This window comes from Platichthys flesus, chromosome 13, assembly GCF_949316205.1.
Source record: "Platichthys flesus chromosome 13, fPlaFle2.1, whole genome shotgun sequence".
Lineage (NCBI taxonomy): Eukaryota > Metazoa > Chordata > Actinopteri > Pleuronectiformes > Pleuronectidae > Platichthys > Platichthys flesus.
Genome location: NC_084957.1, coordinates 4,139,919 through 4,167,299, shown reverse-complemented (window position 1 = coordinate 4,167,299; position 27,381 = coordinate 4,139,919). Strand labels below are relative to the sequence as shown.

Sequence of the window (27,381 nt, the reverse complement as noted above, 5' to 3'; positions counted from 1 at the left end):
TTACAATTTATGTATTATCCGATAAACATATGAAACAAAGAATAAATACAAATGTGGCTGTAGACTACACAAGTGCTTTTGAATAACGATGGACTCCCTTACTTTCCACCGTCAGCTTAGCGGAGCATGAGTGCTCTCCAACCTGGACACTGTACATGCCCTCATCGTGCAGCGCCACCTGCTGGATGATCAGTTTGCGATAACAGCCCTCGCTGCTGATCTCGAAGCGCTCCGAGGGCAGGATGACGTTGCAGCCTTTGTACCAGCGGATGCTGCATCTGGAGTTGGACACGGCGCAGTCCAGGATCCCTCGGGTCTTCTCGAGCACGGTCTTATCCTGCAGAGGTTTCACAATGTTGATAGGAATCTCTGAAAAGGACGGAACACAGTTGGATTTCAGGACATGTGCAGTAAAATGTGGTGAAAGAAGACATCAAAATGAAGCTCTGAATTAATTTATTAATGTTTGAATAACTTACTGTACTGAGAGATATTACAGTTCTACAAATCAACACACTGGTTTTACTGTATTTGACTTCAATCCACACTGTTTAGCTTTAAATGTATTTTGTGTAAATTTAAGTCCCTGTTTGTTGCTATATAGGACAACACACTCCTCTGTGACTTGGTCCTGAGTCACCTATGTCCTGAGAAACACCTACTGGCTTGTTTTCATTGATCAGAATACCTTCCACCTCCAGGTGAGCGACAGATTCAACATGTCTGGCGACGAACTTGATCTCTCCACAGTCCTCCGCTCGCACACTGCACATGAGAAGAAAATGTTTGGTCCCTGAAACAAGAATAAAAAAATGAATTTAATTTAAATCATAAATAATCATAAACTTAACTTTTCATTTCTATTCAGGGTAAATTATTTGCATTAGTGTCCTCTCTCACATTAGTTTACATAGGATATCTGATTCCTGTACCTGTCTCGTTACATTATTTGAACATCATGCAGAAGTGTGATTAAAGCTGACCTTCCTGGCGGATCTTGATGGTACTGGTGGGTTGAATCCTCTCCCCGTTCTTGTACCATTCTCCAGGCACGTCCTCCACTGAGATCTCACAGACAAACACGGCGTTCTGGTCCTCCTGGATGTCCACGTCCTCCAGGGCTTGAACAATCAACAGCTCGCGCTCTGCCAAGAGAATATGTCCAAGATGTCAACGGGTAACTCTTAACAGTATCAGCATGAATGGAAATAAACTCTTTACCATACAATTTAGTGCAGATCTGCAGAACAATATTCTTTTTATTTTCATAGGAGTCCCTATTAAGTGTAACTTGAATACGACCCTCTAAGAATCTTGTCTCTTCTGACCTCCAGGGGTTTATCTTTTCACATTGCTGCAGTGCAGTACCACTAGAGGGCAGCAGAACACTACTAGTGAGCCTGGGTTTTATTTACTGTTTCAACTGGTCAAGACCGTTGTATCACATCTGTGAAACCAGACGTGCTTTTCTGACCTTTAGAGTATTTAAGAAGATAGCAGACTTTACCGTAGACCTCCACGGTGCAGGACGTGGTCGCGTCTCCAGCATCGCAGGTAAAAATGCCAGAATCACAGACGCGACATTTCAGGATCTGAAGGAATCGTTTTCTTCCCATCGCATAAATGCGCAGCCCCTTGCTGGGCTTCAGCTCGACCTCGTTCTGAAAAGGATGAAGATAAATATGTTATTCCAATTACAATTAATCCCAAGAACTGGATTTGATACAATGTCCAAAGACAACTGAGAAGTTTTTACTTGAAAGTTGAATTCTACTTGTTCTTATGACTGAAACGCTGTTCCCACTAAGATTCGGGTGGTTTTCAGGGTGTCCCAGTGTGTTACTGGGAAGGCGTCCATCTTGGGTGTTTAGCTTGTTTATGAAGGAAATCAAAAACCCATTGCTTACCTTGAACCATTTGACATCAACGTTGTGTCTCGACAGCTCGCACTCTATAGCGACGACTGATCCGTCTGGGAATTTCTGGTCCTCCAGTTTTCTGAAAATGGTCACTGGGGGCTCTGGTGGAGAAAAGGCAAGTTTATTTAATTCCCTCTCGAAATGTTGATGTAACCTTAAGAGTAAGAAAGTCAGGTTTTGAATGTTCAATGCTGTAATTGTTTAACGGTTATCAATCTGTATTAAAGTTAAGTGGCCTAATTTAAGTTTAACAAAGTCCATTATTGTCTAAAGTAATATTATCAGTAAATAGTTTCCTCTTTGTGTTACTATTCCTTCACTGAATGGACAGTGCAACTAAACATAGGAAGTTTCACCTAATTTTTTTAATTTTAATTTCGACTCCTGAAGCTTAATAGGAACTTAGATAAAGTTTAGAATCCATTCCACCTGGACTGTGAATCCCTTCAATTGGATGTAACGTGTCACCTAAAGGACTCTATGAACCGGAGGAAGTGTGACAACATGGCCTCTGTACATGTGGGCATGTGAGTATTATTTTTAAAACATAAAAAAATGTCAACCTACCCTTTAAGTTGTGTGGACTAATTTACAGCACTGACATATTCATCCAGTTGTCATCCCCAGCGTTTCAGGCTCAACAGGATGATTCGCACTGATTGACTCGGCACGGAGCGGATTATTTTTTACGGCGTGCGGGGGGGAATCAGCTCCTGACAGAAAAGTCTGAACAGAGCTTCCACTTTTCAATGCTTCACACTAAGCTATTTTGTGTATGGAACATGAGCTCGGATAAAGGGAACAGTAGCCGAGCCGGCTCTCCGTTCTATTATCAAGCCTCCACTGGCTGGCATTCGTCTGAGGGGACCACTATAGTCTGAGGTCACAGCAGAATTAGTACAGTAAGATTTTGTTTAGATAGGCCTGCAGTCTACTGTACACGGCCTGCGAGCTGTGAATAAACATGTTAGCCTCAAGCATTAATTATTAAAAGGCCTTGAATTACCTGGAAATTACTTTTTAAACTAACACAAAAGCAGTGCTGGGAAGTAGCGAAGTAGAAATACTTTGTTACTGTACTTAAGTAGATTTTTCATGTATATGTACTTTACTTTAGTATTTATTACCCAGATGACTTTTTAATTTTACTCGCTACATTTGAGCACACATTTCTGCACTTTCTACTTCTATATTCTCAAAACTGTCTCTTTACTTGAGCAGTGGATGTGTATAAAGTACTTGAAAGCAATACTTGAGTAAAAGTACAGATATCTTACCTGAAAATGACTCCGGTATAAGTAAAAGTCAGCCGTCATAGAATGACTTGAGTCAAAGTCTTAAAGTAGCTCATATTAAATGTACTTAAGTATCAAAAGTGTCTGGTGTTGAAATACACAAAGGACCCACCCTTCACAACGAGCCTCGCAGTCGTCCTCAGGTTGTCCACAGAGAACACGAAGGAGCCGGTGTCCTCCACCGAGAGGTGAGAGATGCTGAGGCTGTGGACGTGTCCCTTGGCGCTCGTACGGAAGTGATTCGTTGGCTTGAGTTTGATTCCGTTTCTCATCCAGGTGCCCGGCACGTCGGGATGAGAGAGCTCCACTTCGAAAGAGGCCGTCTCCCTCTCCGTGGTCGTGATGTCGCTCAGTCCCTTCCTGATGCTGATTTTACGAGCTATAAAGAGAAATTGCAAAACTACGTTAAACTTTGAAGTAAGTAGAAGTAGCACATACCTCTACCAAAGCCCAACTGTCCCCTAATGAAGCCACACATGATTTCTCTAAAACATTTATGAAGGTGCCATATTTCTCCATTGTAAAGTATGTGAAATATAAGTCCTGGATCTGTCCGCTGATCCAGATCTGCACAAATATTGAATCTAGTTGTAACTTGGTTAATACCCCATCCATCCACAAACTTTCATGGAAATAGGTTGATTGGTTTTTGAGTCATCCTGTTAAATAACAAACAAACTCCATGGCGGTGATAATAAAACTACCTTAAAGCTTCTGCAAGGGTAAAAGTATAAAGCTAAAGTACATTTAGCTGCAGTATCAAGTTTGCAGGAACTTTCTGTCTGTACTTATAGATATTGAACAAACAAAAGTCAATAGTTTAAGTTCTGTGAGTGAAAGATTAGCCCCGAGCAGATTTATTCCACTCTGAGCAGACAGGGTGTAGTTGCTCTGTAACACAATGGACCTCAGAGCAGTTTTCTACACAGCAGTCTGGATTTAAACAATACGAGGTGGCACACACTGACAGGGAGATATTTGAGTCATTTGAGTGGTGGGCTTTATACAAAAGCCGGCTTTGAAACTGCCAACATTTCTCACTTATTCTCACACAGACGAGCATTCCCTGTGGAGAAAAAAAAGGGCTGTTTATTTTGGAGACCCGATGACAACAACCTCGGTTTTGAAGGCCAGCGTGTAAATTTAGATGCAATGAGAGGAGCTCCAAATTCATAGGAGGTGCCAACGGCGGCCTGAAGTCCTGGCTTTCCCCTTCCCACCCACACCAGTGTTGAAAGAACAGTCTTTAATTCACCCACTGGCCTGTGGATCATAGGACTGGGAAATATAAGTGCAAAGAAAAACGATCATAAGAACGTCCTGGTTTTAATGTGTCAACATCACTACTGCTACTTTCAGTAAACCCATGTTGAGCTTGTTAGGAGGACAGTTTTACTCTGTTTACAAAATCTTTTTCTATTACTCGAAACAAAAACAACTTGCTATTCATAAAGCACTTACTTTAAACTGTAATGTGCCTCGTCTTTGACTTAATGAAATCATCAGGGCTTCATTGATCCTCTGTCAGAGCAGAGACCCTGACGTGAGAGTCAGCTCGGCCCCGTAAGACTATCACCTGTTGGTCGCCATCGTGCTCCCAGTACAAATGCCATCCTGGTCCCCAGTCACTCAAATTACTCTTACTCAGTTAACTGAGCTTTGCTTTCACTAGAGGCAGTGACGGAGGTGGAGCTGTCGGCAACAGCGGTAAACAAACAAGAGCAGGGCATAGTGAGAACACGTGCACACTCACGTTCCACGGTGAGCTGGGCCTGCGTGCGGTCGTGGAGGGTCTCGCAGCTGTAGGTGCCGCGGTCGGACATGGCCAGGGGGCGTATGGAGAGGCTGTGCTTCTGGCCCTTGTGCTTCAGGGTGTACTTGGCGTCGGGGTGGATCAGCACACCTTGCCTCATCCACTGCACCTCCTCTGAGTCCACGCTCACCTCCACCTCCAGGAGGGCCTCGCCGTATTCCTCAGCGACCACAGGCATCATTTTCTGGGTGAACAGCACCTGTTCCTCTGGAAAGGAATTCAGGGGAATCACTCGACGGCAGCAGATCTCATGACATAACACTTGAAATGCTTTAAAATGATCATATTGTGTTTGAGCTCATCGCAGATTCTGCATATCAATACTCTGAAGCCACAGTTGAAGTTCAGGACAAGAGACCAAGCATCGAACTCTGAGGTGTCTCCCCCCCCCCCCCCTGATGTGTCACATACACCAAAACCACCGGGCCACTTGTCTCTGTCAGTTACCGAAGGAATTCTAACAGGAGAAGCTGTTAAAAGCGAGCTGTCAAAGACGCCTCCAACAATTTCCACTTCTCTTAGAGGGTCATTACTTATATTACGTAAAAGGATAAACGTGGTACTTATGGTGCGCAGGCATTTCAACCCACTCGCTGTTATGTCCACATTCACTCCAGTCCCGCCGATAATAGTTCATGGTTTAAAAAACCTGGGTGATAACAACAAGTGAAATAAGAGCGGATTAAACTACTGTTGAATGTTGGAACTTGTGTCATTGGGAGTGTGTGTAGTTGTAGTGTTAATGGGGGCGAGAAGTTACCTTGAACCTGGAGCTCGGCTTCTGAAACCAACCCCTCTGCGTCAGCTGTCACTCGGCCGCCATCTGAAACCAGGCAGTTGTGGATGCAGAGCATGTGGCACAGGCCGTTGCTGGAAACGACAGTGCGCTCATTCAGGGCGACTTGTTTGCCGTTGAGGCGCCACACCAGCTGAGTGTCCTCCGGTGAAACCACACACTTAAAAACGGCGTCTTCTCCCTCGCGGATCGTGATGTTCCGCAGCTCCGCGATGAACTCCACCACACGGGGAGCTGAAGGCAAAGCATTCAGTGGGATTAGACTCAAACCCCTTAAAGGACTCATCGTATGCCCATTTTACCACAGTTGATATGGCTCCTTGGGGTCTTAATGAAATGTCTGTAACATACTTTAGTCAAAATACCACAAGGATCATTTAAAACAGCCCTCCTCAGATTGACCTAAACAGCCCTTCTCAGATTGACCTGTTCCCCGCCCCTCTCTCACTTGTAATCCCATTCCACGCACTCGTATCGTTTCTGACATAGAGGAACCACAATAAATCGCTGGAGTTGTTTTTTTTACAGAGTTTTTTGGACGGTAGACATGCCAGATACCCAAATTAACGTGTAGAAGCACTACAAATGTGGAATTTTCATAATATGTCCCCTTTAAATGTCAGCCGGCCTTTTGACTGGGATTCAAACACATTTCCCCCTGAACTGCCTGAAGTTGTGAGATTTGATTGTACTTACTTTCCACACTGACGGTGGAGGAGGTCCTGTCATCTGTGGACTCACAGGTATATTCTCCTGAATCCTCATCCACTACTTGGTGGATGGTGAAGCTTCGCTCTCGACCTTGTGCCCGTATGGTGTGCCGCCGGCTGGGGGGGATCTCCTGCCCGTCCTTCAGCCACTGCACGTCTCCCTTGGGCTTGTTGATCTCACATCGCAGCGTGAGGCTGCTTCCCCTCGCACACACAGTGTTCTCCACTGGTCTGATAAATTTCACCTTCATTTCTGATGAGATAAATAATGGAATTGAAGACAGGTGACATTTTCGAATCACGTGAAGGTTCACCGCTGAGCAAAGGTCACATTTTGATGAGGGATTGCCAAATTCTCACCTTTGACTAAAAGAGTAAAAAACATCTGATCTGTGTTTATGTCACAGACGTATGATCCGGAATCGGACAGCTGCAGGGGATTAATGGTGAGCTTGTGCGTGTTACCCTCGCTGGAAATGTGAATGTTATCCTGGTTGAGCAGTTGGCCGTCTTTCAGCCAGCGAACATTAGCCCGTTCACGGCTCACCACGGCACTCAGTGTAACACTCTGACTTTCACAGGCTGAGATGTTGTTACTTGCTTCTTTATTCAAAAACATGGCCGGTGGCTCTGTGAAAAATTACATTTACAGAGCAGTTGTTGTTTACAAGTTACATTTGCACGCAAAAGGCATTAAAAAACAAACGGAAACATTTAAACTCACCTTGAACCTCAACAAGCGTTATCAGTTTGTCATCGACGGCATCGCAAATGTATTTTCCAGAGTCCGAGGGCTGAAGTCCAGAGAGAACAAGCTTCCTCACAACGTCACGGCTGTCGATTTTGATACGAGGATCTGGTTTCAGTATCTCTCCGTTCCACAGCCACTGAACAGCGGCATTTGGCCGAGACACCTCACACTCCAGAATAAGGTCGTCCCCTGCCACCAGGATGTGATGCTCTGGATGGCCGGAGTTTCCGATGATCTGCACCGGAGGCTCTAAGCACAGAAAAGACACAGCAGCCGTAATTCTTTTTCCCGGAGTCGAGGAAGGACGGATTCAGCGTTTCAAGAACTTTAATGGTGTGATTACCTTTCACAGTGATATAGAAGAGCATCTTATCATCCACCGCGTCACACGCGTACTCTCCTGAATCCTGGAGTCCAGCATTTAGGACAACCAGTGATCGGAAAACCCCTTGTTCCTCAACACAGTATCGCTCAGTGTCGTCAATTAGCTGATTGTCTTTGTACCAACTGACCGACACGTTGGATCTCGAGAGTTCACACACGAGAATAACGTCATCTGACACTAAGAACTGCTTTTCTGTTTTTGCTTCAGTTTTTCCCAGAATTTTTACGGGCAACTCTGAAAAATGAGCAAGAAGAAAATATCCTATTGGAACGTGGTCATGATCCAGTTTGAGCAAGAAAAAGAAAAATACAATTTCTTGCATAGTGCAGAGCCCTGAAGTACTAACAGACAAAACTACAGACTTAAATAGAAACCAATTGAAACTGGTTGCACCATTAAAAACCAAACCCATGAAGTCGAAGGGTCCACTGGTTCCTTTTACCTTTTCGGTATTCCCATTTCCTTTTTCTATAGACTTCTTTTAGAGAAGCAAAGGACGCTCCCGGATAATGTTACAACCTTTAAGGTTTATTCTAAGGCCACCAGTTTTTGTTTGCTCTTGTTTCTGACAAATCACGTTATATCAAAACATTACAATTCCCAGTAAACCTGCATACCAACATAAATAACACATGTAATTTTGGAGTTATATCATTTGATAACCTACCTTGCACTTTTACATTGAAATCCATGACGTCATCCTTTGCATCACAGACATATTGTCCAGCGTCTTTCTCTGTGAGAGAGTGAATGGTCAACTGACGCACCACACCATCATCCAGGATGGTGATGTTCCTGGAGTCTTCTATTTCCTCCCCGTTCTTCTTCCAGATGACCTCAGCGTTTGACCTTGAAACTTCACAGTCTAGAACCAGAGTCTCCCCCGCCGGCTTCTCCACTCTACTCGACATCTTCCTCGCACGTATGAAGCGAACAGGCGGCTCTGTGTAGCAGGAAGTCAGTGTCAGTAGTGGACAGACAATAACACAGCACCTCATTAAGTTGACTAAAGTTCATTTTTTTACCTGCTATGTTTACAAAGAAGGTCATGGAATCATCTGCTGTGTCACACACGTATTCTGCAGAGTCTTTGACGGTGGTCTCGGGTATAATAAGTCTTCTGTAGACACCGTCCACCTCCAGGATGAGGTTGTGATTCTCCTCCACTTCGAGTCCGTCTCGGTACCAGCGCACCGCCGCGTTGGGCCGTGAGATCTCACAGCTCAGCACCATCCTCTCAGAGGTTTGCTGGCACAGTTCCATTTGCGACTGACTCGGGGATACGATTCGCACCGGAGGTTCTGGAAATTGACATTTTGAAGCAACGTATACATTACTCATTCATTTAATGAATGCCACAAGACAATGTTAAAGGGGTCAGTAGGCTCCTTTACATACTAAGATACCTACATATATGTAGCATTAGTGATTTTACCTGTTATACAAAGGTGAAAGAATATCGAATCGTCAGCCGTGTCACAGACGTATTCTCCAGAATCGTCGACTCCGCTGGAAATGATCTTGAGTCGTCGATAGGGGCCTTCGACCTTGAGCTTGATGTTCTCGCTGTCCTGCAGCTTTTGACCGTCCTTGTACCAGCTGACGACACCGTTAGCACGAGACAGTTCGCAGCTCAGAATAATTTCGTCTGGGACATGACGGTCGAGATGGACATCCTCCTTGGGGTAGACTATCATCACCGGAGGTTCTTTGGAAGAAGTAAAATATGTTATTCATCTTTTACACAAGCTAAGACAATGTGGTAAAGTTTAATCAGATATTTTCTTCCTCGTACCTCGTATGGTAACCTTGAAGATTAAGACGTGGTCTCCTGCCCGGCACGTGTATGTGCCCGTGTCGGACAGTTGGGCTGAATGTATCGTCAGGTCTCGCCTGGTGCCGTCTGTTTGCAGTGACACATTGTCGCTCGGTTTCATTTCAGCTCCGTCTTTGTACCACTGGACGATGCCGTCGGTCCTCGAGACGTCACACGACAGAACGAGCGGCTCTCTTTCCACAACACTCTTGAAAAGCTCCTCCTCGGGAATATCCGCAAATGTCACCGGTGGGGCTGCACAGCACAGAGAGGAGGAAGTGAGCGATTGGTTGAAGGCAGCATTCGTTGTTTATGCTCATGCATTCAGTAGTGGTGAGGTCAGGTTTTCACAGCTGAGGACATGCTGATCAAGCCTTGCTATAGATGACAACTCCTTGTAACATCCGTGGGGGTTAATCCACTTTTGAGTCAAACAGGGAGTTAATTGAAGCAGTGCTTTGATGGAATGCAACCATGTTTGCTAGGGTAAGATGACAAACTACATCAAAATGCTCTAAAATGGGAAGCATGTATAAAAAAAAGAAAATGCAGAATGAAATTAGCATGTTTAGACGGAAGTCGGCTGCGATGAGGGATGTGATGATCGGGTTTTGTGCCGTAAAACTCGACGGTGACAACATCTCGCCAAGAAGAAGCTGAGCATATCACCTTTCACCTCCACATAGAAATCGTCCAAATCTGAATCATCGTCAGTTCTACAGTCGTACACCCTAGAGTTCGTAGAAGGGGCTGACTTCGTAACAAGAGTCCTCTTACGGCCATCTGAATCAACGTTTACTCCCGATTTGGGCAAGATTTTTACTCCATCCTGGTTCGAGTGGGTCCGGTTTGCAGGGTCGGACATCTGGCACGGCGGTTTGGTCAGGCTAGTCGCTTCAACAGACTTGTTCCTCTCAGCCTCTGGAACAGCTGAGAATCAAACCGGTGCTATGGGAATTTCAATCCATTGAACAGTAACCAGATAGTGATCAGACTCGCTGTGCTATACTATGTTAAAACACTTGGACTTGTTAAAGTATGTGATTTGACATCTGGATCCTGATTGAACAGTTGTTTGGGAGACAAAGTTTACGCCATCACAAGTTTGAAATTGTTAGTCATTGGTTCATATTCAGGGAGCTAGTATCATGATTGGTCTAATTTCAAATGATACTTTCAGATATGCACTGAACTCCGGAGATCGTCCAGTTCCTGCAGAGGAAGTGTGTGTGTGAATGCAAATATCCAAAAGAGAGCTAAGTTTATATTTCGAGGCTAGGCGGCGAAGGTCTGCAGAAAGTTCCGTGGGAGCTCATGTTTGAATACAGCAGGAGTTTCTCCACAGCATTCATTGCTAGTGAGTGGGTTGATGACGCTTTTAATAGGCTACAGATACACGTAGAAGCGTCCGACGATTTCATAAGACTTTGTTGTGATAGCTGCCGACGCAGGTGTTGATGTGTTGTGAAAAAGCAAGTAATCGAAGCAGAATAATTAATGTTGTTAGCGTGTCTGAGCAGAGAATCTCCTGCTGCGTTGTGCATCCGGAGAAAGTCTGGACCAGATTCACCAGAGTTCCTTTGCAGGTCATGTCTGACAAAGATTTTAATTTTGATTTGCTTTCTAACCATCTTATCCGAAGGTTTTCCTATTTATATCTTATATTAGTAGTTGGAATACAAAACATTTAAAGCCCTTTCAGACCAGTGAATTTGCAGCGTCTGCATTTTAACTTAAAATTTTAACATAATTCTTTTCATCGGCATCTGACGAGGTTTAACAAAGCAACACATTGGGAGTTATGTGGACCACTTCTAAAACAGATCAGTTAACTCAACACTGACCAGTTAGCTGCTAACTCTGGTCTATGGTTTAGTCGTTTAGCGCTGCACGAGCAGGTAGAGCTCTATAAACTACCTGGATACAGTTTTCTGTTGCATCTAAAAACACAATTGATGAGACTGAAGCAAAGCTTAACGTTGCAAACTGTAAAGCCAAAATCCAAATGAAAAACAGTACATATATCTAAAAGAAAATGACCTAGTCAGTTGATATTTATCTCTGGTTGATTAATGCCACCTTCACCATTATATATATTGTAAGAGTGACAATGGATCAAATGATCATAAGAAGTTTTATAGTGACCACCAGGAATTAAAGGGACCAAATAGTCAATCACTTCTAGTCTGAAAGGGCCGTTAAGTCTTTGTTTTCAAAATAAGCCTGTAGAGTAAAAGCTGTCCCAGCATTAACTTTACTTTTAGAAGTGAGTGTATACGTCTTATTAGAAATAGGCTACATAATAAAGTATTAGTACAGATTGCCTGAGATCATTATAAAATGTTTAAAAGCCTAAGTTGTTCGAGGAGCCAAGTATTAAATGAAGGAAGTTAGTGATTCTGACAAAGCTCAAAACACTTGGATCACCTGCAACATCCACCTTGAGTTCTCTATGGTCATCTGAGGCCTCACAGCTGTAGAGCCCAGAGTGTCTGACCTCTGCCGACTGAATAACAAGGGCCCTTTGGTTTCCTTTGGTTTCAATTTCATATTTACTCTCTGGAAGCAGCTGTTCTCCATCCTTGTGCCAATAGACTTGGGCAGTTGGCTCTGAGGCTTCACACTGCATCTTAATTGGGCAGCTTGCCTCAATAAGTTTGTCTCCTGCAATCTCTGGAAGCACTGGAAGCGCTGCAAGCCTCACAGGAGCAGCTGCATCAGAAGAGCAACGCAGAAAACTGCTGTTAAGCTGTCAGAAGGCGGGGGCGGGGGGCATTTAACGAGATTCGTTTTTTACACATTATTCAGTTTTTATGCCATATTTAAACATAAAGTCACGGGAGCCCTGTTTCCATACAGTGTTACAAAAGAACGTTAAAGAAAAAAGAGTTTTCTCAAGAGTAATTGTGGAAAGAAGTGTATCGTTAATAAACGTTATGATAAAGCTCATTAATTCAGACTGAATACAAGCAAATCACCTTCGATGTCCACTTGGAATGTCACAACGTCATCGGCGAGGCTACAGCTGTAAAGGCCAGAGTCAGAGACCTTAGCAGAATGAATCATTAACTTTCTCAAGCTGCCGTCTCTTTTCATATCGAGGCCTGTTTTGCAAAAAAGCTCCACCCTGTCTTTAAACCAGGAGACCTGGGCAACAGGCTCTGAGACCTCACACTGGAGAATTATGGGAAAACCAACTGCAATCCTCTTGCATTTTTCAGACGGGGCGATTGGCATGATCTGTGGTGATCGGCCTAAGAAAAGGAAATAACAAAGATTTGGGATAAAGGGATGAAGTGGACAGATCACACCAGCCCAGCCAGGTAATAACATGTTCTCCTGAACATTACACTCCATTCATAGCATAGAACAAGATGGACTTGTATGTATGAGGACAAGAGGATGGTAAGGACAGAAATAAATCACCTTTTACGTCCACTTTAAATGTGACGCTGTCGTCTGCTGTTGAACATTCGTAGGTGCCGCTGTGTGTGATTTCAGCTGAGCGGATGAGCAGCGTCCTCGTCAGACCCTCTGACTCTATTTCTACATTATTTTGTGGCAGGAGTTGCATTCCATCCTTGTACCAGTCCACGTGAGCGGAAGGATCACGAGCGAGATCACAGTGGAGGATAATGGAAGCGCCTTCCCGGACGGATTTGTTGCCGTCACTCTCTTGAAGCTCAGAGAACTTCACAGGTGATGCTAAAGGTTTCAGATATTGCAGGAAAAGAGTGTCTAAATAAGATTCATATCGAAAACCAACTGAATATTCAGTTACAAAGAACGTCAAGATAGCGACTGAGATTTTACCAACACATGGATGGCACAGTTCCTTCAAAACAAAGCATACTTGACAGAACAACACATGTTACACCACAGACACTGCAAAGACAATAAGGGAAACAAATCATACAAAGGGGTAAAAGAGGAGGAATCAAGATTTTTCATTATTTTACAAACTTAAACAGACAAAAATAAATGGGTAAGACACAAAGAAGAAAGACACACTGTTGGCTCATGGTCAAGGAGCAGTGCTCAGTTAATGTAGAAGCTTTCTGGAGTTATTGGACATGCCCTAACAAGAAGCTGCACTGGGAACCTTAATGTCTGGAAAGAATACCATATTGTTTGTTTAAAAGAATTATGTTCACTGACACAACATGCAATGACTAACTAAACTAACATTATATTGACAGTGGTTTACTGATTTATTCAGTATTTTATGCATTTGAGGCTGTGGCTTCAACAATTTTATAAAGGCAGTCAGCCCAAGTTTGGGAAGGGGATAAAAAGTACCATTATCTGTTAGGTGAAAGAATAAGTAATCGACCTCACTGCTGCTACAGTTAGTTGAGCAGAGCAAGACAGTGAAAGCACCACAGAGCGTCCTGAGCAGCACCTTCTACTTTCACAGCAAACTCCACATCATCACTCTTTGACTCACAGCGGTACACGTCAGAGTGAGCCTGCTCTGCCGATGGGACAACTAGACTCGTCAAGTTCCCCTCTGACTGGAAGTCTACTCCACTCTGAGGTAGGAGCTCAGTTCCATCCGGGGACGAACTGACTCGTCGAGTGGGCTCTGACAGCTCAGATTGTAGAGCGACAGGAGAGTCGGCCACGACTGGCTCTGGCTGGTCAGCCTCAGATAGAGCTGAGACCTCCGGAAGTGGAGCTACAGGATTGAATATGAAATAGAGCTGGTCAAAACAGGAAGTGGGATCAACCAAATGAAGTAACACATAATAGTTAAACACATCCTTATTATGTGAATAGAAAATGAACTCCACGCCATGTGACATTTCCTACAAAACATATTTGCCGTTTCAGTTTACTTTTATAAAAAAAAAGATTGAAATGGTATAATCGTGTACATTCCTGTTAAATCCATAAATACAGTTTTAAATAGCATCTTTTTTGCCAAACCCCTTCTTTTTTTAATACAATTTTGGGATTTGGTGGTTATGAGCTGTAGGTTGATTAAGCCCAGAGAGTTTCCTGAAACTATAGAAATATAAGCTTTGAAGAAATGTTTCCTGAAAACACTTGACAAAGATAAAATTATCTGAATTTAGTTGACCAAGACGTTATAACAAATTAACATTAAAGAAATAGGGCATATGGGGGTTATTACTAAATATTTCCAAGTAAATAACTACGCAGTACGAGAGAAAGTTCACATCTTTACCAAATAAGAGTAGAAGCAAAAAGGGCCACAAAGTCTGAGGTAAGGTTTTACCTAAAAGTTAACTCTCATTACCTTGGGAGGGAGGTTTAGTTAGGGGTGTTCTCTGTCTTAAGATAATTAATTTTAATGCTGAATGGCAGAGAAAGTATCCTACCATATTCCACCTACTCCCAAGGCTTAGAAGTTAATATCAAGCATTTGGATGCACTTTGCCCACATTAAAATCTATTTGTATTTGCCAAAAACAACTTTTGTCACCTTTAACGTCCACATGAAACTGCACTGCGTCATCTGTCGTCTTGCAGATGTAAATCCCTGCATGAGACGGCATCGCCGACCGGACAGCCAGTGTTCTTATGGAACCCTCGGCCACCATATCTTGTCCAGCTGCGTCACGTAGATTCATTCCATCCTTGCACCAAGCAACTTGAGCGTTAGGATCTGATACCTCACACTGAAGCACTATGGGTTCACCGGCTTCAACAGACTTGTTCCTCTCAGCCTCACAAAGTCTTGTGATTGTCACAGGCAGAGCTGGGGATGTATGAGGTCACATCAAGAGAGAAATTGCATCACCAACTGACTCCAACAAACATTATGCTTTCAAACAACAGAAGCGCAAGATATACAATCAATATTAGTCGTGCCAACAAATCTAAAAGTTATAATAAGTCCTAAAAGATATGTGTCATTAGTAATCTAACAAGAGGTGTCTTTGGTTAGACGTCATATATCTCGACATTCAAGTTAGCATGAAGCTAATGTATTTACTCTTTGTCCCATTTTAATATTCCTCACACATTACCCAAGCTCAAGGTTTTTATAAAACTAGATTTAGTATTTGCACAAAATCAGGTAAAATAAAACCAGAACATTTTAAATTGTAAAGGATCGCTCTTCATTTGACACAATGTCAACATTGTGCCCATCCATGTTGTTTGATAAGGCTAACCGTTTAAATCACCTTCAACATCCACCTTATTTGTAGTCAAACTGTCGATCCAATGACTGTCACATGTCCTTGATAGGTAGATCTCTTCCGATTGGATAACCAAGGCCTGCTTTGTATAGTCAGGCTCTGCAAACTCAGTAGATGGTCTCTGCTCAGAGTTTACTGTGCTGTATACTTGTTCCTCTGTGGTCTCTGGGGTGCGATCACTCTCTGCTTGAATCGTTGAAGCTTGCCTTAATGGATAAATCACCTCTGCATGGTTGGGTTCCGCTTGTCCTGTGCAACAGAGGTCATCTGTCTTGACACATGCAAACTCTGGTGAGTTGTAATTCTTCCCTGTTTGGACAAGTTCTGCCTTGTTAGAGTTACAGGAGTCCAATGATTCAGGAGATGTAGTACAAAGGAAGTCACTGAGCTTCTCCGGATGGACAGTCAGTGTCTGTAGGGGTCTGTTAAACTCCTCTGACTGGTCAGTTGCAACCCATGAGGAGTTACAGGGGCCATCTGAACGGACAGTTTCAGTCTGTAAGCTTTCAAGAGGCTTCTCTGACAGAGCAGCTGATGTCTGCACGGAGCTACCGAGCTCCTCTGATTGGATAATTGTAGTCTGTAAACATTTAAGCGGCTCCTTGGATTGGAGAGTTGCGGAATGTAAGGACGTAAAAGGCTTCTCTGATTGGATTGTAGAAATATGTGGAGACGTGAAAGGCTTTCCTGATTGGACAGTTGCAGTATGTAAGGAAGTAGGAGGCTCCTGTGATTGGGTATTTGCATACTGTACGGGTTCAAAGGTCATCTCTGATTGGACAGCTGCAGCATTTAAGGAAATAGGAGACTCCTCTGATTGGTTATTTACATACTGTAAGGATTCAAAGGGCTTGTCTGATTGGACAGTTGCAGCATGTAAGGAAGTAGGAGACTCTTCTGATTGGGTATTTGCATACTGTAAGGATTGAAAGGGCCTCTCTGATTGGACAGTTGCAGCACGTAAGGAAGTAGGAGACTCCTCTGATTGGGTATTTGCACACTGTAAGGATTCAAAGGGCCTCTCTGATTGGACAGTTGCAGCATTTAAGGAAGTAGGAGGCTCCTCTGATTGGGTATTTACACGCTTTAAGGGTTTAAATTGCTTCTCTGATTGGACAGTTGCAGTATGTTGGGCTGTAAATGGCTCCTTTGATTGTAGAGTTGCAGCATGTAAGGATGTTAATAGATGGTCGGATTGGCTAATTGCAAGTTGTGTGGATTTAAAGGGCTCCTCTGATTGGACAGTTGCTGTATGCAAGGATGCAAGCGTGTCCTCTGATTTGCCAGCTGCATTATATAACAACGTACACAGCTCCTCTGATTGGACGGTTGCAGTGTGTAAGGATGTTGTGGGCTCTGATTGTGTAATTGCACACGATAAGGTTTTAAAGGGCTTCTCTGATAGGACATCTGAAGTATGGAAGGATGCAAAGGTCTCCTCTGACAGGAGATCTGCAGTTTTTAAGGCGTTACAGAGCTTGTCTGATTTGACTGTTGAAATCTGAATTGGTTTATTAAGGTGTTCAGACTGGGTGGTTGAAGTCAGTAGCTTTGACTGGACAGTTGCCATCTGTGTTGAGCTGTGTTTCTCCTCTAATTCAGCAGTTGAAGTTTGCAGACGATTGCAGTACTGATCCGTCTGCAGGGATTCACCGAACTCTTCAGATGGACCTTCTGGATGCTGCATATAGTAAATTAATTCTTCACCTTGTGATTGTGTGGACTTCGGAGTGTGATGATGACGTGTGTCAGATTGACTTATTGTTGGCTCTGCAGAGTTAGGGTAAACTGGTGGTTGTCGGTCGACTGCCTGTTCATTGTCCGAGAGTTCCTGTGACTGTTCAGGTTGAATCCAGTCACTTGAATATTCACATGTCGATTGAGAAGTTGGCATTTGCCTGGAATGGTCTTCATATGTCCTGCCACCGAAGATGCCCGATTTCCATTTTGTTGACCGGCTGACAACATCCACAGGAAAAGCCTCTTCGGTGGACTTGATCTTCTCTCGGTCAGAAGAGAGCCGTGGCGATGTAGCTATAAGCATTATGATGTACACAGAGAAAGATTTTCAGTGGTTGATGGTCTCAAAACGTCCTCTCATAACATCAATTTTACATCAGTGGGGGTTAGCATGGTGTTATGGGATAATCCATTGCAAAGACAAACAAGAAGGACGACCAGGATTGGTCTGAGATTGAACTCCTATATTTCCCCCTTCAACTGACTCCTAGTGTTGTTTACCACCAGTCTTTGCTCTAACACCTTAAAAACCAAAAAAAAAGTGCATAATTTTGTCTTCTTATCGATAAGAATTCGTTGTCATTGCAAGGTTCATGGCGGCAATGTGAATGAGAGGATCTGGAGATGAATAAGATAGATAAGATGGACTTAAAAGACTTGTGAGTTGCTTGTTACAAGCAAAGATGACTGTTAAAATGAAGAGTAAATTGACGAACACAACATGTACGTTAGTATGAGCAGCAGCGACGAAACACCCACAGGTTTCATGAAACAGCCAAATTTCAGGAAATGACACATGAGGCTAGAGATGACAGAGTGACAAAAAAAAAAAGCAATTTTGTAATGGAACATTAAAGATGCCTCAGATGGTTGAGCCAACAATAAAAATACACCACTGTTGTTAGTGGCTTTTTATGTGCTGGGTTAACATGGATGACTGATGTTGAAATATATCAAATCACCTTGGACATCCACAGAGTATTGGGCGGATGCTTCAGCTATCTCACCAATTTCTTCACCGTAGTGACACTGCTCTGCTGTTTGGACAAAGCCAAAGAGAAAAACAATGAGCTTCACGTACGTCACTGAATTCTTGATTCTTAATTGTGCAAATACATCGTGGAACACCACCTGTCATGTCCACATTTAACTGTGCATCATCATCAGCCGTTGTGTCACAGCCAACCCTCTCATCACCAGATAAGTCACGTGACTGGAGGGGCAAGGCCGGGCTGCTGCTCTGTGATTCACAACCAGCCGCTCTTTTAGGGTAGATCTGGGTTCCGTCTTTGTACCAACAGGCTTTGGCAATGGGATCTGAAATCTCAAATTGCTGGACAATCGGGCAGCACTCTTCCGCAGACGTTGTCTTCTCAACATCAGAACCAAGCTGAGGCTTTGGAGAGGGCTCTACAGACAATCATTAGGGTAATAATGTCAGTTTTTGCACGAGCCTAGATATTAGAAACAAGGGCTAAAAAGAGACACGGTCACAGATATCAGTTCTGCATTGCTACGGCAAGAAGAGCAAAGACAAACAGTTACAGAAAAAGTTAGTGCTAGCTTACAGAAAACGCACACAAAGAAATATCACCTTGATTTTCTACTATCAATTGGGCAACATCTGCTGTCGCACAATAGTACGTTCCAGACTTTGAAGGATGAGTTGGTTCAATAACAAGGGTCTTCTGGACGGCCTCCGTTTCAAAATCAGGCTGTGTATTAGAATCACGTTGTGTATCCCTCTGCCACGACACCTGGGCAGCAGGGCCTGAGGGCTCACATGCTGGCTCAGTGGGACACGCTGCCTCAAGTGACTGCGTCTCCACAAGGTCTGGTGATGGCGACAATGGCAACGTTGGAGCTAAAGATGATGATTCATATCATAATTGAGGACTTAATTGTGCATATTTAGATGAAGATAGTGGTTATTTGTGTGGCTTCCCCAAACAGGGGGGGAAATCTGATAAATCAAAAAAACTAAAAGTTCGGATTTTCACAGACTACAAAGTTATTTTCATTTTGACAGTAGAGATTAATTTACCAAACAGAAACATCACACAAAACACCACAAGGACTGACATAAATGCATTTTGTAAAAGTTAGTTGCATCTGGTTTCCAAGAAGTTCTAGGATTAACTCTAAGATTAAGACAATTTTGATTAAAAATCACCTTTAATATCCACAGTGTAGTGGCTAGTGTCCTCAGAGGTTTCACAGCTGTATAGCCCTGAGTGCAAGAGCTCAGCCGATGGGATAATAAGTCTCCTCAACGTGCCAGTACTCAGTATATCCCAACCATTTCCCGGGAGGAGCCTTACACCGTCTTTATACCAGCAGACAGGCCCAGTGGAGTCTGCAACCTCGCATTCCAGCTCCAGAGCTGTGCCTGCTTCAAGTGACTTGGTTCTCTCAACGTCAAAGATAGCAGAGTACGTCACTGGTATAGCTAGCATTGGGAATTCAGGACAGCTAAATAAAATCAAGACTGTGGAAATGGATACCTTGCAAAAATGTAACTGCAGAGCAGAAGATGAAAGGGCTTTGGAGACTTTCGAATCGGGCCAGAGCCACAGCAGTCACAAAACACATGGTCATAAATAGTAATCACCTGGTGTGTTAACAGTTCCTCTTAGCTTGTGTGCACGGAGCAGTGCTTCAAACCACACAGTAGAAGCGGGATTATTAGTGGCATCTAGAAAGAGGAGGTGGGGTTACAGTGTAAACGCACAAGAGAAAAAGTGCAAAGTCACCTTTGACATCCACGTGAAACTCCACGATATCGTCCAGTGTCTTGCATCTGTACACACCAGAGTGGCACAGCTCTGCAGACTGAACAACTATTGTCCTTGTGTTGCCCTCTGACTGAATTTCTATGGCCGAGTTTGAAATGAGCTGGATTTCATCCTTGCACCAGCAAACGTGCGCCTCGGGATCTGACACCATACACTGGAGAACTATGGGGCAGCCTGCTTCGATCGACTGGGTCCTCATGTCATCGGGGATGGCTGAGAACTTCACCGGTGGAGCTACAGATGTGTTTAAATCTCATGTCAGCGATTAGATTATTCATCATAATCTGTGTACTGACAACTGAGCATGCTGTGATGCAAATTGTGACAGCTTAGCGGAAGAAAGACAACATACAAGAAGTGTGCCGGGTTAGTTGCTCTAATAAGTATGGGTTTGTTAATGTCTAACATTGTTTAAAACAAATCACCTGTGATGTCCACACTGAACGTGATGGCGTCACCCTTTGTCTTGCAGCAGTACAACCCAGAGTGGAAAAACTCTGCTGAGTGCATAATCAGTGTTCTTCCCAGGCCCTCACTTTGTGTATCTACTCCATTTTGAGGAAGGAGCTTTGACCCATCTTTGTACCAGTACACCTGGGCAGAGGGATCTGAGAGCTCACATTGTAAAACAATGGGGCAGCCTGCTTGGATGCTTTTGTTCCTCTCAGCATCTGGAATTGCCGTAAACCTCACAGGCGGGGCTAGGGATATTTAAATATTTTAATGGTTGCTAATTAGCAAAGATTGTACGTCAAGTAAAGCAAAAAAGAAAGAAAATGGGAAAAACGACATAATAAAGATGGTTATTCTCTATGAAAGACACCAGTGTTGTAAGCAACTCCACTTACCCTCTACTTCCACATTGAACCTGATGATGTCATCTATGGCATCGCAGCAATACACTCCGGAGTGTGAGAACTCCGCTGATTGGATGACAATTCTCCTCATGGTGCCCTCAGATTGAATATGAAGACCCTCCATTGTTTGTAATTCCACCCCGTTCTTGAACCAGTGCACTGCGGCTGCCGGGTCCGACAGCTCACAGTAGAGAACGATGGGGTTCCCAATTTCTACAAACTTGTTCCGATCCATTTCTGACATGGACGAAAACTTGACAAGAGGAGCTGTGAATATAAAAAACCACAACAAGAACTTTAATTTAAACTCATCACAGATGAACCGAGGTCCTCTTGTGCTGTTGGTGCTATTCCAGTTAAAACAAGAGAACAAAGAAGTCAACGAACAAACACTCAAGAGCAAACTATGACCCACAAATACCTTGAATGTAAAGTGCTGCCGAGTCCCGGATGCCGTAGGCAATGAACGTGATCTCCGCCCCATTATCTGTGTCACGTACTCCTCGAATGCGAAGCGATTCGTGTGTTCGTGAGCGACGCATGAAAAAACGCTCATCCTCCTGAAGCTGAGTGCCGTTCAAGAACCACGTTCCGATAACTGAGGCGGAGAGCTCGATAGAGAAGACGGCATCTTGTCCCTCCGGCACCAGGGCATCCTGTAAGGGAGCTTGTATTCTGGTCACCGGAACTATAAAAATGAAAAATAAACGTTTGTGCATGATTCATTAAATTATATATCGTAAACTGTGTTGAGTTAAAATAGATAGAAGTATAATTTATTTACTACAACTGGACTTACCTAGGTGAACAGCTTTAGGGAACTCCACATTGTTGCTCTTTCCATATTTGTTTACACTGCAAATGCGAAATCGATAATCGGCCTCACATGGAACACTGTCACCGAGGATCTCCACAGACGTGGCAGAGTCGGTGGTGAGGCACTGCAGCCATTCCTGTGAACCGGTGCCCACCTCCTGCCGCTCAAGCACGTATCCAGATGGAGGGTTTTTACGTGAGTCCTGGGCGGGAGCCCACGAGAGAAGAGCAGCATTCGCCCGCTCGGTGTTGATCTGCACACCCACTGGACAACTGGGAGGACAATGTCTGGCCGCTGGAAAAAAGGAGAGTCTATATTAAATCAACATCCCTTTGGATGGAATCACTTTTACGGGTTATATATCCCAAGATACAATGATTAATCTGGTAAGGTATCTTACCTTTCACTCTGAGCTGAGAGGAAGTCTTGGATCGGCCCACAAGGAAAGTCACTAGTCCAGCATCCTGAGGCATCGTGTTGACAAAGACCAGAATGTGAGTTCGACCAAAGGACTTGAGAATTGTCTGATGGGTTTCCCGCAGCTCTGTGCCATCTTTGTACCAGTGTATGTCCATCTCTTCCTTTTCCACCTCAACACAAAAGGCAGCGTTTTCCCCTTCCAGGACGTCCACCTTTCTCGGGAGCTTCCGCACAATTGTCCCTGGAAGGAGACACTTGTGTGAGTGATTCCTGAGCATAGTAATCCAACAAAGATTGTGATTATCTAATGATCTGAAAATTAGGTCAAGGGCCTTCCTTTTCATGGTTAAATAAATAACTACTTGCAAGAGTAACAATTTTTATCTACAGTTTGAAGGAAATGGGAAATAAACTGGTCTCCATTGATCAATTCCACTTTTTCTGTCAGCAGCTTTTGAGGCTGTATAATTGTTCTTATAATAAAGAACCAAAACAAGCAGCAATACTATCAATATAGTAGTTATATATACACACTTCACCCCGGTAGAAAATACAATAATAAAGAGGAACGTCTGACAAATAGCGCTTTCTTCTACATCTTTCAGGATTTGCCTTTTCTCTCTCGCACCCATCGACAGGTTAGTTCAAATTCAGATAGTTTTGATCCTAAAACAGATATAGTTATGTATTGATTGTCCTCATTTGAGCTGAATTTTGTTAGAAACTATATCAATTCTCTATACCAAAAAACTGTGGTCAAGGTACCTCATAGTTTGTATGAAATGATGTGGTTGCTTTGTCCTTGGTGAAATTGGTATTGCTGTTTTCCTGATTTACCTTTTACAGCTACCTCTGCAATGCTTCTCCCCCCGTCGGGCATCTCACAGAGGTATATCCCATCATCATCAACTCCGATGTCCCGGATAGTAAGTCGTCTTTTTGTTCCCCACTCCTCCATTCCATATTTGGCCCCTGGCTGCAGCCGTCTGTCTTCCAGATACCACGTGATGGCAACCGAGTCCTCCGGAACTTCACACTCCAGAACGGCCAAATCCCGTTCCCACACCTCCAGATCGATGAGGGGCTGCTTGAACCGCACAGGCGGCTCTGGGCCCCAAGAAGGAAGGAGAACATTAGGTCAATATACCTTTTTTATAATGTAATAAAAAAGAAAGCTTGACAGTGTCATTTCATCAATATAAATGCTTTTGGAGATTCAGTGTGACAAAGATTCCCTCACAGGATACCATCTACTGTGTGTCCATGTTTTGAACTCTGCAAATTGAAATACATGTGGAAGTAAATTCCAGTGAAGCAAACAAGATGAGCAAAAAGCATGAGACAAGTGGCTTCTTTAGTATCGGAATGGAAAGGACATTAACACATCAGGGTGTCAGATAGGAAATAAACTGTTTGTAACTGACACCGCCAGACAGTTGGGGAACAAGAGGATGTGTACTATATTTAGGTTTCTGTGTGCAAAGTTGTTCCTTTCCTTGTCATATTGTTTTTAAAAAATCCAATTAAAACAGATGGACAACTGATGACATACATTCTCCATTTTACGTTTATATATAACCTTTAAATCTACTCTCTACCCAACCACTTACGATTAATCCTATCTCAAGAGGTACTCTCTCTATCTCTGACTGATGCAGCACAATACTCTTTTTTTTTTTTTTGCTGGTGCCAGTAGACTTTCTCTGAGCCATGTGAGAAACACGATCCCCTTCCCTGAGATCGCGATCTCATGGATGCCTCCCGAGACCTTTCACAGGCTAAGTAACTTTGCAGACATCTCACTGCCGCTGAAATCCACTCGAGGCTTATTGACTTTGCCTGTTTACATAAGGCTACTTTCAAATTCCAAATCTGTAAGACATTTAATTTATACTCCAGATTTTAAATCAGCTTGTCAAATAAATTCTTTAATAATTATATTTCTAGTAAACAGGCCGACTGACTTAACCATTTATGAATCTTACTGACTGATGATGTAATGCTTTGTGTGATATATATACTATGCTTCCCTTCTATAGCAACACCTTTTCATGGAATATGCTTCATTATATACAAAACTGTCGAACTTTTAGTCTTGTGCTGTGGTCAAAACTTCATGAGCATGTTTGTAAACTTTCTTTATATTTCATTCAGTTTCATTTGAGAAAGAATCAATTTACTACCGAAAATTTAACAGTTTTAATTTTGTCTGGTCTCTCTGGCCTGACCCCAATAAATGTTCTCCATGATGAGATATAGTGTCTCACTGACATCATCGCGGCATCAAATGAATTGAAATCTGATCCACATCACACCCTCACTCACTCCTCAGAACTGTGTCTGCCTTTACTCTGCTGTCCCTCAAGAGTTTTTACTTTATTCAATGTAAAGTTGAACACGATCTGGACTTACCCTTTACGGAGAGGTGTACAGCACTGAGGGTTTGGCCTGCTGTGTTGGATGCAGCACAGACATAAACGCCGTTATCCTTCTGCTTACAGTACAGAACTTTAAGTGTGAAGTATCCTTCTCTGTCCTCGTATAACAAGTAACGTCTTCCCGACAGTATCAGCCTGCCGTCTTTCCTCCAGATTATCTCTGGTTTGGGTTTACCAGTCACGAAGCAGCGGAACTTAGCATGTTTGCCTTCCGTCACGGCAAACATTTTGACTTTGGTGGACTTGGTCACGGTGTCGTCTTTGAGTCGGTTTGGCACTTGCCTACCGATCCTCTGTTTTCCCTGGTGGCCTTTCCAGTGGCCGTTTGTGTAGCCATTACGATTTCCCTCTTCCTCGTGTCCTGGGCCTGCGTCCACAAGCAACACAGCTCCTGCCAATGATTCCCCAAACTCGTTCCTGGCTTTGCATGTATATACTCCACCATCCGGTGCACGAGTCTTAAAAATCTTGAGCTGGAACCATCCACCGTCCTGGTAACCCACAGTGAAATGTGTGCTTTCAAATATTTCATTGAGTTTCCGGCCGTCCTTTTCCCAGACGACCTCCGGCCGTGGCTTTCCCCAGAGCTTACAGGAGAACACAGCATCTTCCCCACGACCTGCACGGGTGGAGAGCGGCTTGATGAGGAACCGCGGCTTATTCTCCTCTCGTAGCTCCATCTCCTGTGCCTCGCCCTCCACATTCAGGGTTGCCGCTGCATACGTCTCCCCAATGCTGTTCTTTGCTTTGCAAATGTACTGTCCGCTATCATCCGTGGTGACGGCAGAAATGATGAGATTGTAAACGTTTCCATCTTCAAAGACCCTGTATTGGCCTTGCGGGTCAATCTTTTCATTGTTCCGCTCCCAGATCACCGCAGGCCGTGGGTCGCCACCGATTTGACACTTCAGAACAGCGTCAGTCCCAGTTTGTACCACCACAGGTCTCGGGTAGGCCAAGAAACGTGGCGCTCCACCAAACACATCCATTGCTGCTCCGGAGTTACCTTTACTTCACCTGTGGCAGCGCTTCACTGGGAAAAAATGATCCAACCCCTGCGGTGCAAATTTCTAAAAAAAGAAACAACAGAATCATCACTTTGAAATCAAACAGATTATGTTTTGAACAAGTGAAGCTATTTGATTTTAATGACTCAACCGTAAACGATTATACATTTTGAAAATGAGCACAGGAAAATAAACTGAAGAGTAAATCACTGAACCTCTTTCTCTTTTCCATCCATGTGTTTCAGCACAGACGGATATGATTATTAGGGCTAATTGAATTAGATCTGTCTGCAGGAGAGAAAACCACCGGCGAGCAGTGACAGGGGGAACAACCCAGTCCCGTTGCGACAGCAGCCACAACACATCGAGGCAGTACAGCTGGTGCTGTATTTCAATGGGAAAGTACTTAATATAGCATGCCCTAAATAAAGATCTGTGTGTCAGGTATCACAAAGACAGCTCTGAGAGCCGCATGCTCACACAAACACTGGCAGAAATCACAGTCTGCCCACCCAAGAGACTTAGCAGTCAAAATATGCCGGGCCCCTATCACACCCTTTGTTGGCAGCTCTGATCAGGAATTCTTTCTTTAAATGTCACTGTTAAAATGATTTTTTCTGTCGTATTCTTGAATAAATCTGTCCTATGACTGCAAACTATCCTAAAAAGAGTTGGTTCATAGTTTACAATTCCCTCTCTCCCGTTGAAATTGTAAAAAATGTTTTGCCATGGGTGAGATTTTATTCTTTACCTAAAGTGTTTCCTCGAGGAGCCCTATGGATAAAGCAAGCAGTGTTTCAGGTCTGTAAAGTCAGGATTGTGCTTTTAAAATAGTAAACATTTTCGATATGGTCAAGGCAGCCGTGTAGCTGTCAATAATCAAATCTAAAAAATTACATAATTGATGGTATTACACAAAATGAATGCTAATTATGATGATATAATATTTAAACATTAAAGGAACCAGGCCTACTGTTGCAAAATAATGAAATTTCTTAGAAATTTTTCATGCCTTGTTTTTGGTTTTTCGTTACCACGAACCATTTTACATTATTCAGCTTTGGTTGGTGTAAATATTGTTGTAAAAGAGAGTTGGAAATAGCAGCATTAGTTTGTAAACAATTATTTTCAAATTCAACTGAAAGTCAGTTAAATGAAAAAGTCTTTGAATAGCAATTTGACATAAATGATTGAAGGTTCCACGATTTCTTTTTATTTTGTTTCATCGCGACATGTTTTACTAGGACAGTTTGCACAAAGTGTTGAAAGAGTGTTCAATATTCCCTCTGGAGGTTTAAAGAGAGGAGATTAACCCCAGTGTTTACTCGTCTGATTTAATTGGAATGACCTCTGCCCCTTGTGAAGCTGTGCCGTGTACCCCCCCGTATGACCTACCTCGCTTCAGTCGCCAGGAACGACCGTCAACATACATTCCGCAATCGCAATCTTGCTCTGAGCTGAGAAGCAATGCCACCCGTCTCCTGAAGGCTGAGTAATGTCCCAGGTTGACTTCGGATTCAGACACATGCTCCTCAAAGGTCCCAAGTTCCACTCCAGCTCATGTGTGAGACGCTCTGTCCCGTAGGAGGGAGGAGACACTGGACCTCACTATCCTCACAAGATTCCCGCTTAACAACTTCGGAGAGGTCCCA

General features: G+C 43.4%; 1 protein-coding gene across 8 annotated transcripts in view; it reads right to left on the bottom strand.

Annotated features, from left to right (window-relative positions):
• Window positions 1-27,381, bottom strand: part of obsl1b (obscurin like cytoskeletal adaptor 1b) — a 31,280-nt gene extending 3,899 nt beyond the window's left edge. Inside the window, exons 1-34 of one of the 8 annotated variants that reach the window (XM_062402681.1) lie at window positions 27,125-27,381; window positions 24,697-25,792; window positions 23,122-23,391; window positions 22,265-22,525; window positions 21,847-22,158; window positions 21,469-21,735; window positions 21,039-21,314; window positions 20,616-20,891; window positions 20,149-20,424; window positions 18,990-19,259; window positions 18,527-18,805; window positions 18,358-18,432; window positions 14,935-15,210; window positions 13,933-14,163; window positions 12,912-13,190; window positions 12,464-12,739; window positions 11,913-12,197; window positions 10,155-10,415; window positions 9,465-9,740; window positions 9,105-9,377; window positions 8,695-8,970; window positions 8,337-8,612; window positions 7,628-7,903; window positions 7,258-7,533; window positions 6,894-7,163; window positions 6,520-6,786; window positions 5,788-6,057; window positions 4,968-5,234; window positions 3,327-3,593; window positions 1,908-2,020; window positions 1,508-1,661; window positions 984-1,145; window positions 689-793; window positions 103-369 (exon numbers count right to left, since the gene is read on the bottom strand). In XM_062402681.1, coding sequence (XP_062258665.1) covers window positions 103-369; window positions 689-793; window positions 984-1,145; window positions 1,508-1,661; window positions 1,908-2,020; window positions 3,327-3,593; window positions 4,968-5,234; window positions 5,788-6,057; window positions 6,520-6,786; window positions 6,894-7,163; window positions 7,258-7,533; window positions 7,628-7,903; window positions 8,337-8,612; window positions 8,695-8,970; window positions 9,105-9,377; window positions 9,465-9,740; window positions 10,155-10,415; window positions 11,913-12,197; window positions 12,464-12,739; window positions 12,912-13,190; window positions 13,933-14,163; window positions 14,935-15,210; window positions 18,358-18,432; window positions 18,527-18,805; window positions 18,990-19,259; window positions 20,149-20,424; window positions 20,616-20,891; window positions 21,039-21,314; window positions 21,469-21,735; window positions 21,847-22,158; window positions 22,265-22,525; window positions 23,122-23,391; window positions 24,697-25,711 — 8,980 coding nt within the window. In that variant the 5' untranslated portion in view covers window positions 25,712-25,792; window positions 27,125-27,381. Of the gene's footprint in view, window positions 1-102; window positions 370-688; window positions 794-983; window positions 1,146-1,507; window positions 1,662-1,907; window positions 2,021-3,326; window positions 3,594-4,967; window positions 5,235-5,787; window positions 6,058-6,519; window positions 6,787-6,893; window positions 7,164-7,257; window positions 7,534-7,627; window positions 7,904-8,336; window positions 8,613-8,694; window positions 8,971-9,104; window positions 9,378-9,464; window positions 9,741-10,154; window positions 10,416-11,912; window positions 12,198-12,463; window positions 12,740-12,911; window positions 13,191-13,932; window positions 14,164-14,934; window positions 15,211-15,640; window positions 17,789-18,357; window positions 18,433-18,526; window positions 18,806-18,989; window positions 19,260-20,148; window positions 20,425-20,615; window positions 20,892-21,038; window positions 21,315-21,468; window positions 21,736-21,846; window positions 22,159-22,264; window positions 22,526-23,121; window positions 23,392-24,696; window positions 25,793-27,124 lie in introns of those variants that run through there. The other 7 variants (XM_062402684.1, XM_062402682.1, XM_062402683.1 and 4 more) reach the window with 7 other exon arrangements.